The sequence below is a fragment of the Bidens hawaiensis genome, unplaced genomic scaffold (genome assembly GCF_021521415.1).
Source record: "Bidens hawaiensis isolate Kalapana, Puna unplaced genomic scaffold, B.hawaiensis_p1.1 tig00020651_1, whole genome shotgun sequence".
In the NCBI taxonomy this organism is placed as follows: Eukaryota; Viridiplantae; Streptophyta; class Magnoliopsida; order Asterales; family Asteraceae; genus Bidens; species Bidens hawaiensis.
The window spans coordinates 342,317-358,042 of record NW_027493164.1 but is presented as its reverse complement, the minus strand read 5'-3'; the positions used below and the strand labels follow the sequence as shown (position 1 = coordinate 358,042).

The window sequence follows — 15,726 nt, the reverse complement described above, 5'->3', positions numbered from 1 at the left end:
ATTTAGGGAGATGACTGGTGAAGAAATCTCTCATTCGGGGATCGGGGAGAGGACGTAGAGTGAATTAGTTAACATTCACTCGAACCTATATAAATTTGATTAAAACCGGATGTAAAAAGTTTAACAATGTCATTAGCTTGTTAAAACCACAATAAAAGATGTGTAAAGTTATTCACCCTCCTCTCTAGTTTCTACAAAATAGAAGGCATAAATATGCCTAAAGAAAATATTCGGGACTTCTTTTATATACTTTATAAGTCAAGGGACCAAATGGAAATTAACCTAAAGTTTAACTTAAGAGTTAAGAATGAAAATAGTCTAAATGTTGGTTAGACGGCCCGTCTAACCACTCTATATGGGCCGTATTATGGTTTAAAAGTCATATGACGGTTCCGACTAATTATACAGCTCGTATTTAGTTCCGTCTCAATGAGACACCCCATCTAAATATGAGACTATCTGTCTCAACGCAAAATCAGCTGCCACTTTTGACAACTCACTTTTAATCTGTTAGTAGTCTATTAATCATTATCCATGCATTATTGGATCCATGCATGAACATATCATCGATTCCTTCATCCATAATCACCATGTAACCATAACCTACTCAAATCTAAGGGAAAAGAACAATTTCTTGAAGTATTTTCCATGTTCTTAAGTTCTTCATGGAAAAGTAAGCATGTTCTTCATATTTAAATGGTGTTGCTCTACAAGAAGTGTCTGCTAGAGTGTTTTGATTTGTGAAAGCCATTCATATAATATTGGTACACCATCCCCACCTAAAAGACTTCTCTTTGTTTGTTCTTGGTATTCTTGAAGTTGCTTCACCACAAAGAAAGGTGTTAAAGATCTAGTCTTTCATAACCAATTTCTAAGATCCGAGGGGAGGTTCTGTCCAAGTGATATTTAAGTTGTAGGAGTGTTTATGGTATAGCTTGGACGTAAGGTAAATACATTTTAAGACTCGTTTCCTGACGTTTAAGCGAAGATCGAAGCTATTATATATTGAACATCAATAAAATTTAGTTATAGAAACCTTAAAAATGTTCTTAAGCATATAGAAGGTCTTAGAACACATAAACGAGTATCATTTTGATGTTTAAAATGATTTTAACAAATTCAGTGTTGTGCAGAAGGTTGGACGGACCGTCTAATAATGATACGACCCGTCTAAAAAAGATAGGGTGCATATTCAAGTTAAACACCCCGTCACAAAAATACGGACCGTATAAAATGACACGGACTGTCTTATATGAGACGACCCGTTTGAACTTGTGACACCCCATCTAAGCCAATTTCTAGTTAAAAGTCAAAATATTGGTTATGTGGACCGTCTAACCATTATATGGTTGAAGTGGGGTCGAAGACTCACTAAAAAATAAACCAAGTACAAGTAATTAGATAGAAGTAAGTGGGTGTCGAACACAGAGAGTTTGTGGAAAATGTGTTATTAAGTAGCTTTGTAATCTGACTATATTAAATTAAACTAGTTTGCATAAAAAATAAATTCAAAGATGTAAGGCCCTAGTATCGGTGCCCTACTTGAATGTTGGATTTACTCATAAACACAGTTCTAAATATCAGAGTGAATTAAAACTTTCGCGGAATAATATAAAAGTCAACCATTCATTACAAACATCCATAACTTATCTTTTAAAAACATAACATAAAACATAGTATTCAAAACATCATGGCATTAACGTTCAAATTGGGTATGCACATAGCCCCAAAAACATAACTAGGAGATGGGGCTAGAAACTCACCTGAGTTCTGTTACGTTCACCCTTAATGGTTATTCCTTTCTTTAGCTATGCGCAACTAACTGTATAGAAATTACACGTACCAATTAACTATCACTACCCATATCATGTTTCTAGTTTAATTATAACCCTCAACTAACGGGGGTACGGGTGCAGCGCCCCTGGTAGCGGGGTTCTAGGGGCGGTAGACCCTAGCAGGGTCCAGGGGCAGAGCCCCTGGCTGGTGTTGAGCTACCAGGTCAGCTTGGAAATTTTTTTTTTTTCCATTAACTGTCTTAACACATTTTTCATTTGAATTCTTAATTATTATTTTATTTGCTATCTCATAAAGTGCGAGGGCTTATTTGTAATTAATATATTTTATCTTAAGTCCAGGGACTTTTCTGTCATTCTTTCAAACTTTAGTTCGTCATCCAGTTCTTTAACGAATGGACTCCTTCGTTATTTCTTAACGAATGGACCTTTATAACGAACTGGCTTTTATAACGAACCGGGGGTTCATTCACCAATTCTCCATTAACGAATGGTTTAACGAACTGCTACTAATTCGTTATTTCTTCTTAACGAATGGGCATAACGAATTGCTTGTTAATTCGTTATTCTTCCGTTAACGAATCAGGAGTTAGGTCAGAGAATGTCAGAAACATTCTCTGACATCCTTAAATGCTCGGGGCCGCCTTTCCGGTGCCGTCGTGCCGCAAAACGAGATCTCACTCGTTTTCCACCGGTTTTCACCGTTGGTCGTCCCGTTCGATCCAGATCTGAGCTAGGGAGACCCCGAAGCTCATATTTTGATCAGTTTATACCCGATTCCATCCGGACCTCGTGACTTTAACGGTTTAGGGTGTCGGTTCGTTGTTTCGCGACTAGATCTAGCGGGTTAGGATCCATATAATATCATACTATCATTACCTCAGATTGATGTTCGGTTTTTTCTTGTTATTTTGGTTAGAGAAAGAGAGAAAGATGAGAGAGAGCTTATATGTGTGTTTTGGGTGGTGTATGGAATTGGTGAAATGAATGGATTTAATGGATAATTTTGGTATTTATATCACGCGTCATCGGCTTAAGCCCATGGTCTTTTGTCTTTCCTTATTAATCCAAACCCATTACCCATTTTTATTTAACCCAACTCATAATAACTCATATTTTATTTTATTAACCGAAACAGGAAATAAGATGTTACAAGTCTTCTTTCCTTAAAGAGGTTTCGTCCCCGAAACCTAACTAGTACTTAAACAATCCCGTGTAAAACTTGCGTATCTCTTCATCAATTTCCTATGTGGCATCTGGTCCTTTGTGATGCTTTCATATCACTTTCACCAAATGGATAACATTTTGACGAAGTTGCTTGTCCTTGCGATCAACTATCTCTGCAGGTTGCTCGACGTAGTTTAATCGTTCGTCAACTTCAATGTTTACTAAGGGCACATGTGACTTGTCATCAGCTAGGCATTTCTCAAGTAAGAAACGTGAAAGGTCGAGTGAATTCCCTCTAGCTCTTCGGGTAATTTTAGCTTGTAAGCTACTTCGCCCACACGCTCAACAATCTTAAACGGTCCAATGTACCTTGGACTTAGCTTCCCTCTCTTACTGAAGCGAATAATTCTCTTCCAAGGCGAGACCTTGAGCATCACATTGTCACCAATGCTAAACTCAATCGGTCGTCACCACTTATCAGCATACGACTTCAGAAGGTCTTGAGCAGCTTTCATTCTTGCCTTGATTTGATCTAACCTTGACGAGATTTCTTGCACAAATTCCAAACTTCCAATCTCCTTCTGGCCAATCTCTCCCCAACAGGGGTTCTACAACGTCTACCATAAAACATCTCAAATGGGGGCATATCAATACTTGAATTGTAGCTGTTGTGCAAGAAAATTCTGCAAGATGCAGATGATCATCCCAAATTCCTCCGAAATCTAAAACACAAGCACATAGCATATCCTCAAGGGTTTGGATAGTCCTCTCAGACTGTCCATCTGCTTGAGGATGATACGCCGTACTGACGTTCAATTTTGTTCCCATAGCTTCATGGAACTGCTTCAAGAATCTTGAAGTAAAGCAAGTATCTCTATCAGACACGATCGACAATGGAACTCCATTCTTAGTCACAACTTCTTTTATGAACACATTTGCTAACGTTTCTGACGAGATAGCCTCTCGGATAGGCATAAAGTGAGCACTCTTCGTTAAACAGTCCACTATCACCCAAATGGTATCATGACATTTAGTTGTACGGGTAGCTTAGTTATGAAATCCATGGTGATGTGTTCCCATTTCCATTCAGGTATCTCCAAAGGCTGCATTTTCCCAAACGGTTTTTGGTGTTCAACATTGACTTGCAAACAAGTTAAGCACTTACTGACATAATCCACTACATTATTCTTCATACCCGGCCACCAGTAATCTCTCTTTAGATCTTGATACATCTTGGTGGATCCCAGATGAATCGAATATCTCGACTTGTGAGCTTCATCTAAGATTCGACCTCTGAGATGTCCATGGCTTGGAATCCATATACAGTCAAACCTAATCTTAACACCAAGAGTGTTTTCCAATAGATCGTCTTGCTGTCCGACAACTCTTTCCTTCTTCATTAGCCCTTCATCTGTAATCACCTTTGACTGCGCATTGACAATTTCCCCGACGAGGTCTAAGTTAACAATTAACTTATATGACTTCACTGTTGCAATGACTTCTTCATTCTTACGGTTCAACGCATCGGCGACCACTCTAGCCTTACCGGGATGGTATTTGATATCACAATCATAGTCCTTAATAAACTCTAACCATCTTCTCTGTCTCATTTTCAGCTCTTTCTGCTCGAAAAAGTACTTTAAACTCTTATGATCTGTATAGATAGTACACTTAGTACCATACAGGTAATGTCTCCATATCTTCAGAGCATGCACTACTGCTGCTAGCTCTAAGTCATGCGTCGGGTAAGTAATCTCGTGAACTTTCAACTGTCTGGACACATTAGCTATCACTTTCCCTCGTTGCATTAACACGCAACCTAACCCACGATGCGAGGCATTGGTACAAACAACCAAATCCTCGTCACCATCGGGTAGAGCAAGGGTTGGAGCATGTGTGAGTCTTTTCTTCAATTCCTCAAAAGCTTATTCTTGAAACTTACCCCAATTGAATACTACGGTCTTTTGGGTCATTCCGGTCAATGGTGTAGCTATCTTAGAGAAGCCTTCAATGAATCTCATGTAATAGCTAGCCAACCCTAAGAAACTTCGTATATTAGTCGGGTTTTTGTTAGTGCACGGTTTTGGTGTCCGTAGTGATCGAATAAGTTATATGCGGTTTAGTCTTTGTATTTAAATTATATTTATTGTGAATTGGGCTTTGGCCTATAAATAGGTAGATTATGTGAGAGAGCTAGTGTACATAGTCTAAGTTATATGCTCTCTGTAAGTTATTTTCTCTCCATAATGTATTCACTCTAAATTATCAATAAACTATGTATGTAAAGTATTAATCGTTCTTATGTAATTGATGTATCGACGCGGCTAGATCCTTGGTAGGTCTACTCAATTGGTATCAGAGCAGACGGCTGCTCTCGTTACATCGATTAAGGTATGAATCTGATTTTTTTCGTGTTCTTCGGGTTTGGGTCAGATCTGGAGTAAATTAATGTGTTATTGGTGGATTTGTTGGTGAATTCGTGTTTATTGATGGAAGATGAAGCTTCATGTGTAATTTGGTGTTAAGTTATGGTGTAATGAAGAATCCACCATGGAAGAGCATGTTACCTTTTTGATTTAGATTATGATGATTTAGTGATTGTTAAGTTAATTGGATGATGGATTTGTGTTTATAATTGAAATCCGCATGTTCCTGTGGATTTTGATGGTTAATTATAGTGAATTGAAGATTTCACCATGGAAGAGCATGGTTACGGGTTGAATTAATTGATGTTGAATCAATGAGTTTTAAGTTAATCTGATGTTAGACTTGGAATTGGGATGAAATTCTGAGCTTTCGGTGTGATTTTCGTGGTTAATTATGTGGTTTTGATGAATCTACCATGGTTGAAGTTCAAATTTTCAGAATCCGGCCAGATCTACATTTTTCCGGCGAAACAAATGAATTTTTTGGCGAAATTCGTTTTTCCGGCGAGCAGTTCAGATCTAACAACCTGGTTCGTTAAGTTACTATAGCAATTCGTTATGTTACTGTAGCTAATTCGTTATGGAAGTTTGACGAATCTACTATAGCTAATTCGTTATAGGAATTTAACGAATTAAGTTAATTCGTCATGGTAATTCGTTAAGTTAATGATAACGAATTAAGGATATTCGTTAAGTTATTTCGTCAAGGCAATTCGTTAAGTTAATAGTAACAAATTAAGGTAATTCGTTATGTGTATGACGAAGTGGAAATATTAACAAATGGGAGGCCATTCGTGTAACTGATATAACGAATTAGAATGGTAAGTTATAACGAATTGAGCAGATTCGTTAAGTTGTAACGAATTAGTGAATGATTGACGAATGGTGGATATTTATAACGAATTGGAGTTTAATTTATAACGAATGGAGAGCACGAACTAAGTTAAGGAATCGAGAGTGGATGTTTATAACGAATTGAGAGGTGATTCGTCAAAAAAAAAAGTTTGAGGGCTTAACACATTTTTTATGAGAATTCTTAATTATTATTTTATTTGCTAACTCATAAAGTTCGAGGGCTTCTTTGTAAATAGTCCAGTGTATCTTAAGTCCAGGGACCTTTCTGTCATTCTTTCAAACTTTAGTTCGTAATCCAGTTATTTAACGAATGGACTCCTTCGTTATTTCTTAACGAATGTGTTCTCTCATAACGAATGGACCTTTATAACGAACTGGCTTTTATAACGAACTGGGGGTTCATTCATCAGTTCTCCGTTAACGATTACTTAACGAACTCCTACTAATTCGTTATTTCTTCTTGGCGAATAGGCATAACGAATTACTTGTTAATTCGTTATTCTTGCGTTAACGAATTAGGGTTAGGTCAGAGAATGTCAGAAACATTCTCTAACATCCTTAAATGCTCGCGCCGCCTTTCCGGCGCCGCCGTGCTGGAAAACTGGGATTTCTCCGGAAAAACCAGATCTCACTCTTTTTCCACCGTTTTATATCGTTTTTCGTCACGTTCGATCTAGATCTGAGCTAGGGTGACCCTAAGCTAATCTTCTGATCGGTTTATACCCGATTCCATCCGGACCTCGTGACTTTAACGGTTTAGGGTGTCGGTTCATCGTTTCACGACTAGATCTAGCGGGTTAGGATCCATATAATATCATACTATCATTACCTCGGATTGATGTTCGGTTTCTTCTTGTTATTATGGTGTGAGAAAGAGAGAAAGATGAGAGAAAGATGAGAGAGAGCTTAAGTTTGTCTTTTGGGTGGTGTATGGAAGGGGTGAAATGAATGGATTTAATGGACAATTAAGGTATTTATATCGCGGGTCATGGGCTTAAGCCCATGGTCTTTTTTCTTTCCTTATTAATCCAAACCCATTACCCATTTTTATTTAACCCAACAATAGCCCAACTCATAATAACTCATATATTATTTTATTAACCGAAACGGGATGTTAGAAAAGATTTGTTTGGTTGATTTGATTAACAAAAAAGAACTGAACACAATTTAACGAGTTTAACTGAATCAATAAAAAAGTATTCTCTCTCTCGATTTCAGCTTTCCAAGATTGATAATGTTAACTTTTACTTTTGGGATGAACAACATAGACATAGTTCGTGATTATGTGTTTGATTGTGATAAAAGAGGACAAAGTACTTGGATTGTAAAAATGCAAGGTTGTCACTTGATAATCAGTTTTATATAGCCAAATCTAATTCCCTTCCAATAAATCCCGATTGCCTATGGCACCAAGAACTGATAGTCAAGAACACGAATTACACTATACTAACAATTACTAATCAAACTCGCAATCACCGTAGCAATAAAATCATAAGATCAAACTACTATCCCACAATAACATAAACAATTAACAAACATTAAATTGATAACCTTACAATTCGGGAAAGAACAAAAACGAATTTAGCCTCACATAATTTGGATCATCATCACATCAATTAGAGTATGCATATGAATCACAAACACCAAATCAATGATTACAATCACCAAACTATTGTTCTGAACTCAAAATTCGCCTCTAGGTCGTTCTCCAGTATTTGCAGGAAAAAAAGAATAAAACTAAAAAATTCGGCAGTGACGATCTCCGGACCGTGGCCCACGGTGCCCCAGAACCCACGGTACGGTGGGTTATGGTTGTTTGTGATCAATTGGACTGTGGCCCACGGTCAGTGGATTTCAGCCACCAACTCCATTTTTCTCATTTTCTCGCCCTATCGAGTCGCAGTTCCTTCGGTTTCCTCTTTGCATGTCATAGAAGCTCTGAAACCTCCCTTTTAACCTGCAAATAACCACACAACAGTAGTTATCTCGTCCATGAAATTAAGCCTTATTACATAGAATTTCATATCGATTAAGCATACTTACGGGTCATACTCCGATGCACCCGTACATTCCCACACTTAAAAATTGCTTGCCCCCCAAGCAACACCTCAACAACAATTTTTTTTTTTCATTTTCAACTTATAACCACCAATCATAACAACAATTCCGGTTCAGTCATGGTCCCAAGTCATATCGTACTCCCTCACTTCTATCGGTTTGCACTAGTACACTTGATGTTCTATTTAAACCACAGAATTCTAACCAAACCTAACATGCTTTCGGTTTCACCTTTACACATTAACCCTTTTCTTGATGATCATTCACACATTTTCACATATAACCAATTCTCCTAGCATACGCTTGTACAATCATAAAATCTCCACCTATATAAATGCTTTGACACAGATGCAAATCAAGAGGGCTTAAAACGGGTTATAACGGGGCTAGGTGTAAGGGTATGGAAGGGAATATTTTAAGTAGCTCAAACGATCCGATACGTCTTATTACAAACAAACTAAGTAAACAATGAAATAAACAACTATATACATCACTAACTTCTCTTTTTTCATTTTTTTTCACTACATAATACTTGAACATTGCATCTCTAACATAATTTTTTTTGAAGCATAATAAACATAATGCTTAATACATCCTATTGATAAATACTACAACAATTACAAATACAAAGAAACCTATTAAGCCGGATCATATCGCAATTTAATATTTGGGTTTGCTTGAATAAACATAACAAGTCCAAAATTGTTTTCTAATGGAACCACCCCCGGCCCCTCTCTTTATCCATGCTCATATATGTAATGTATGATGCCCAACACCCAAAAACCACACTCGTACTCATCCAGGCGAGGCTTAACTTAATTGGCTCTATCACTTATTTGCACTCATGCCAAGCAAAGGTCTCGAAATGCACTAATTGCACAAGTTCTATCGGAGAATATTAACTTTCTCACCAATCTTTAGTTTCTCAATGCGCGAGTATAAACGAACATGTTATGCAAGTTATTTTACCGAAAGCATGCTAACCTTGATTAGAATACTACATAACCTCCTTTTAAAAACAACTAGGCAAACATGTTATTTAGGGAATTGTGACCATGGGGACCTAAACCTTACCCCGCCATCTTTCCACTTTCCGGTTTCTTTAAAATTTTTAAAATTTTTCTGACTTTTTTTTTATCATATTCAATTTTTTTTTAAAATACAAAATGAAAATTTCCCTCATCCCCACACATGGGATAAATTGTCCCCAATGTACGGTTTTGAGAAAAATGAAAACAAACTACTTCTTAAAAACACCCTTCTTTCCTTCACAACCCACAACACTTAATCATAAGTGTTTCATCCTCCTACCATCCACCCAAAAATAATTAAAACAAAATTACATAACTATACAAATATATACAAAACGGTGTTCACCTGACATGACGAGACTTAATCAGAAGTAAGGCAGTTGGGCCGGACCGAATATGGACGTCATGAAGTCCGAAAATTGCCCAAACTTAAACGCCCCGTCACCGCTGTTACTACCTTCTCCTTGTGGTGGTGGTGCCATTGACTGCATTGGATCAACCCACATTAAGTGATGAAGATGTGGTTCAGCATAGCATACAGAACCGTTATACGGTGGTAGGGTCGTGTAATCCATAATTGGTGGATCTGGTACAACTGGTTCACCCGCATGCGATTGATCATGCATTTGTCTGTTCCTATCATCCATTTACCGCATGTTCATTTTGTGCTCCCGCCCGTAAGCTTGAGCACGGTTCCACATCTCCAATTTATCATGTCTCTCCTTCTCAGCCTACTCAACATAAGCCCCCATGAATGTCTGATGGTAGAATAAGGCACGAGACTCTTCCGACCAATTCTCGTATATTGAAGGCCTATGCCGTTTTACCACCTCGTTCATCGACCCCATATGGGCCCAATTGCTACCATACGAATCATAAACCGAAGAATAATCCCAACCCTTGTGTTGGGAACTACTACCACCGCCTACCTCCATGTACTCTGGTTCACCCATATCCTCCACTTCTTCCTCTTGTTCATCCACATCCGCTTCCACATCTTCTCTTATCACCCTCCATCTCACATTATCGCTCACAAGCTGATGATGTCTATCACTTTGAGTATATGTCCATCCCGGCAGATCAGTCAACTTTAATTTCTTAAATACTTTAGTCATGCCCACATAACCCTCATTAATCACACCATGAAACTTCAATAGTGTAGTGATCAGTCGACAATGCGGTATTAATTTCCGCTTGTTGTTCTCATGACTGATCCAAATGTTGTGCGTCACCAAATAGCGGAAAAAGATGAGGGGTTTCCCGCACATCAATGCGTACAAAACAGGAATGTCACCATTTCTCACAATTGAAATGTCCCCCCGACGGGGCACCATGTAGGACAAACAAATTGTCATCAACAGCTTTGCTTCAATCTTCAGGTCATTTCTCTTAATTTGTGGGTTCAAACCTTGACCCCTTTTAGAACCTTTTCCAACATATTATGCCATTGTGGATGTTTGTCAGGGCTTTCAAACAAATGATTTACCAATGGGTACACATACGAGTTTTTCGGCTTGCTCTCAAATAAGACAATCTGATTAAATGTGTCTAATGACATCAAAACTTCACGTCCACCCACCGTTCCGATCAGTTTCATGTCGTAACCTTTCTTATATGTGGGACATCTTAACGTTGACACCCATTCCTCAACCTCCCTATCATACAAAGTATTATGCTCTCCATCATAACACATAAGCGCCGCTTCCCAACCTAACGCTTCAAATTTATCAAATAACCCAAACGCCTTAAAATCGGGGTCAGTCACCTCTTTTTCGCACATATACCCCTCAATCCTATGCTGCAAAGTGGCCATTTTGTCTTTGAACAATTCAATTTGCCATTCTATGTATGTTCACAACACCTTACCCCTCCAATTGGGTTTTTTAGTTGGTACATGCACTAATGCTTGTTCTTCGTGCAATCTCTATCTTTTTGCTTGGGCTGCTCGACCACTAGAAGATGAGGTGTTCCCTTTTCCTTTGTCCGAAGTTCTACCCATCTACACACAACTATCACCACAAACAAACCAAGTTAATTCAACATATTCATCCCCACACTTGCTTGTTACTATGGTTGTGGATTTCAACCATTAGTCAATTTATCAAAATCTCAAGATATGCTTTAATACATGATTTCCAATTTATCAACATAACAACCATATATTTCAAGCACTTATCCAGAACCATAATGTACAACCATTATACTAATTAATCAAACAAGAAAGTGGGTATATCAATTCTAACTTAACAATTTTTTCAATATATTGAAGAAAATTGAAAAAGAACATACATTGATCATTTAATAGGATGAATACTAATTCTTTCTTCACACAATGATAAAACCCCAAAATTTCTTAAGAAATTCATCACCCCTATGCTCAAAAAATGGATTAACACTTACCAATTGATGGAATTAGACTTGGTATTGTTAATCGTCACGAAAATCCAATCAAAATAGGGTTAATTATCTTTGAAATTGATGGATTTATGAGAAAGTTATGGTGAAGAGAGTTAGGGTTTGTATAGAGGGTGTATTAAGAAGTTGATAGTGAGTAGGTGATATTGGAAGTAAATAATGAAAGTAGGTATAATTTGTGGTTTAGAATTGTGTTAAAATCACTTTTTTCTCTTATCTTTAACCAAAAACCGGATCCCCTAGTCTAGCCATCGCCGAACCGTGGTCCATGGTTCACAACATATTCAACGGTTCCTTTTTCTTGCCCGACCGCCAGAGGTGGACCGTGGCCCACGGTTCACACAATGTGCCACAATCAGATTGTGTCAAATTGGATAGACCACACCGTACCATGGTGTGGTCTGCCATTATGCCTCACGATTCACATACCGTGGCCCACGGTCTCCACTGTGGTCCACAATAAACAGCATTTATTTTTTTATTTTTATAAATAATAAGAACCAAAAATAAAATAAATGACCAAAAATTTACTTACGAAATCAAAATAAAAATTACCCTACCCCAATGAAAAACCCGAGTTGTCCCAAACACGGTAAGGAAATTCATAAACAGTTTTCCACACTTGATTTGTACATACTCCAAAGCGAGAAAGGTAATTTTTAAAACCAAATTTGAACAAAAATCTAAACTAAATTATACAACATAAAGGTAATTTTTATAACCAAATTTGTACATATCTAAACGAAGTGGAAACATCCGGTGAGTTTAGGAAGAAAGTCACCTTGTCATCTTCGAGCATATTAACATCTTTACCTTTTAGGTATGGTTTGAGGCGATGTCCATTCACAACTTGTTTAACTTGATTTTGCATATCTTCAATCTCAACATCACCAAACCTCCCAACTCTTGTGATGACATAAGGACCCATCCACTTGCTTTTTAGCTTCCCAGGAAATAATTTGAGTCTCGAATTTTACAACCATACTTTTTGTCCAACTTCAAATGTTCACTCCTTATCTTAGCATCATGCACCCTTTTTTAACTTTTCTTTATTAGCCGAGACACATTTATACGCTTCATCCCGGATTTCCTCTATTTCACTCAACTTCAACTTCCTCGACTTGTTGGCTTCATGATAATCCATATTAACACTCTTAATTGCCCATAGTGCCCGATGAGCCAACTCCATTGGCAAATGACAACCCTTTCCATACACCATCCGATATGGAGTGGTGACAATCGGTGTCTTATAAGCGGTTCGATATGCCCATAATGCATCATCCAACTTAAATGACCAATCTTTCGAAACCACCAGAACCGTTGTCATCAAAATTTCCTTAATTTGGCGATTGAAAACTTCAACTTGGCCACTCGTTTGTGGGTGGTAAGGTGTTGCAATTTGATGATTAACACTATAACATTTTAACAACTTACCAAACGTGAAGTGCGATCCATCATCACTTATAATTACTTTTGGGATACCAAATCTTGAGAAAATGTTGGATTGCACAAGCTTACACACCACAAAGTGATCATTAGTTCTTGTTGAAACAGCTTCAACCCATTTCGATACGTAATCAACCACAACAAGAATGTATAAATACACATATGAATTTGGAAACGGGCCCATGAAATCTATGCCCCAAACATAAAAAATGTCAACCACCAAAATTGGTTGTAAAGGCATTTCATTCCTTTTTGATACACCCCCATTCGTTAACAATTCAAGCAATGTCGGGCATATTCATTAGCGTCTTTGAAAGGTTTTGGCCAATAAAACCCGCATATAAGTATTTTATACCCCGTTTTAGAGACACTAAAATGGCCCCCACATGCTGACAAATGAGCATGTGTCAAAATTACTTGCACTTCATTCTCAGGTACACATCTTCTAAGAACCTGATCCGATCCAACCTTGAAAAGTTCTGGTTCATCCCAAATGTATTGCTTGACTTGGGCCATGAATTGTTCTCTACGTTTTTTTGACCAATGTTCTGGAATCGCATTCATGGCTAAATAATTAACATAGTGGGCATACCACGGTGCGGTTGAAATGGCGAGCAACTGTTCATCAGGAAACTTTTCATTTATCTCCATCGGATCATCAACACCTTCAAGTGGAATCCGAGACAAGTGATCCGCCACTACATTCTCACAACCTTTCTTGTCCCGGATTTTAAGATCAAACTCTTGTAACAATAACACCTATCGAATCAAACGCGGTTTTGCGTCCTTCTTCTCCATTAAATATCGAACCACGCATACCACGGTGTGGTTGAAATGGCGATCAACTGTTCATCAGGAAACTTTTCATTTATCTCCATCGGATCATCAACACCTTCAAGTGGAATCCGAGATAAGTGATCCGCTACTACGTTCTCACAATCTTTCTTGTCATGGATTTTAAGATCAAACTCTTGTAACAATAATACCCATCGAATCAAACGCGGTTTTGCGTCTTTCTTCTCCATTTAATATCAAACCACGCATACCACAGTGCGGTTGAAATGGCGATCAACTGTTCATTAGGAAACTTTTCATTTATCTCCATCGGATCATCAACACCTTCAAGTGGAATCCGAGACAAGTGATCCGCCACTACATTCTCACAACCTTTCTTGTCCCGGATTTTAAGATCAAATTCTTGTAACAATAACACCCATCGAATCAAACGCGGTTTTGCGTCCTTCTTCTCCATTAAATATCGAACCACGCATACCACGGTGTGGTTGAAATGGCGATCAACTGTTCATCAGGAAACTTTTCATTTATCTCCATCGGATCATCAACACCTTCAAGTGGAATCCGAGACAAGGGATCCGCCACTACATTCTCACAATCTTTATTGTCATGGATTTTAAGATCAAACTCTTGTAACAATAACACCCATCGAATCAAACGCGGTTTTGCGTCTTTCTTCTCCATTAAATATCAAACCACGCATACCACAGTGCGGTTGAAATGGCGATCAACTATTCATCAGGAAACTTTTCATTTATCTCCATCGGATCATCAACACCTTCAAGTGGAATCCGAGACAAGTGATCCGCCACTACATTCTCACAACCTTTCTTGTCCCGGATTTTAAGATCAAACTCTTGTAACAATAACAACCATCGAATCAAACGCGGCTTTGCGTCCTTCTTCTCCATTAAATATCGAACCACGCATACCACGGTGTGGTTGAAATGGCGATCAACTGTTCATCAGGAAACTTTTCATTTATCTCCATCGGATCATCAACACCTTCAAGTGGAATCCGAGACAAGGGATCCGCCACTACATTCTCACAATCTTTCTTGTCATGGATTTTAAGATCAAACTCTTGTAACAATAACACCCATCGAATCAAACGCGGTTTTGCGTCTTTCTTCTCCATTAAATATCAAACCACGCATACCACAGTGCGGTTGAAATGGCGATCAACTGTTCATCAGGAAACTTTTCATTTATCTCCATCGGATCATCAACACCTTCAAGTGGAATCCAAGACAAGTGATCCGCCACTACATTCTCACAACCTTTCTTGTCCCGGATTTTAAGATCAAACTCTTGTAACAATAACAACCATCGAATCAAACGCGGCTTTGCGTCTTTTTCTACATTAAATATCGAACCACGCATACCACGGTGCGGTTGAAATGGCGATCAACTATTCATCAGGAAACTTTTCATTTATCTCCATCGGATCATCAACACATTCAAGTGGAATCCGAGAAAAGTGCTTCGCCACTACATTCTCACAACCTTTCTTGTCCCGGATTTTAAGATCAAACTCTTGTAACAATAACAACCATCGAATCAAACGCGGCTTTGCGTCTTTTTTCTACATTAAATATCGAACCACGCATACCACGGTGCGGTTGAAATGGCGAGCAACTTTTCATCAGGAATCTTTTCATTTATCTCCATCGGATCATCAACACCTTCAAGTGGAATCCGAGACAAGTGATCCGCCACTACATTCTCACAACCTTTCTT

At 38.2% G+C, this 15,726-nt stretch overlaps 1 protein-coding gene across 1 annotated transcript; it reads right to left on the bottom strand.

The window, feature by feature from the left end:
* Window positions 1–12,769: 12,769 nt before the first annotated feature.
* LOC143561293 (uncharacterized) lies at window positions 12,770–13,842 on the bottom strand. The gene is made up of 2 exons (XM_077049415.1): window positions 13,467–13,842; window positions 12,770–13,380 (listed from the first exon to the last, which is right to left on the bottom strand). Exons 1-2 carry the CDS (start codon window positions 13,840–13,842, stop codon window positions 12,770–12,772), a joined length of 987 nt encoding a protein of 328 aa, XP_076905530.1.
* Between the last annotated feature and the right edge of the window lie 1,884 nt (window positions 13,843–15,726).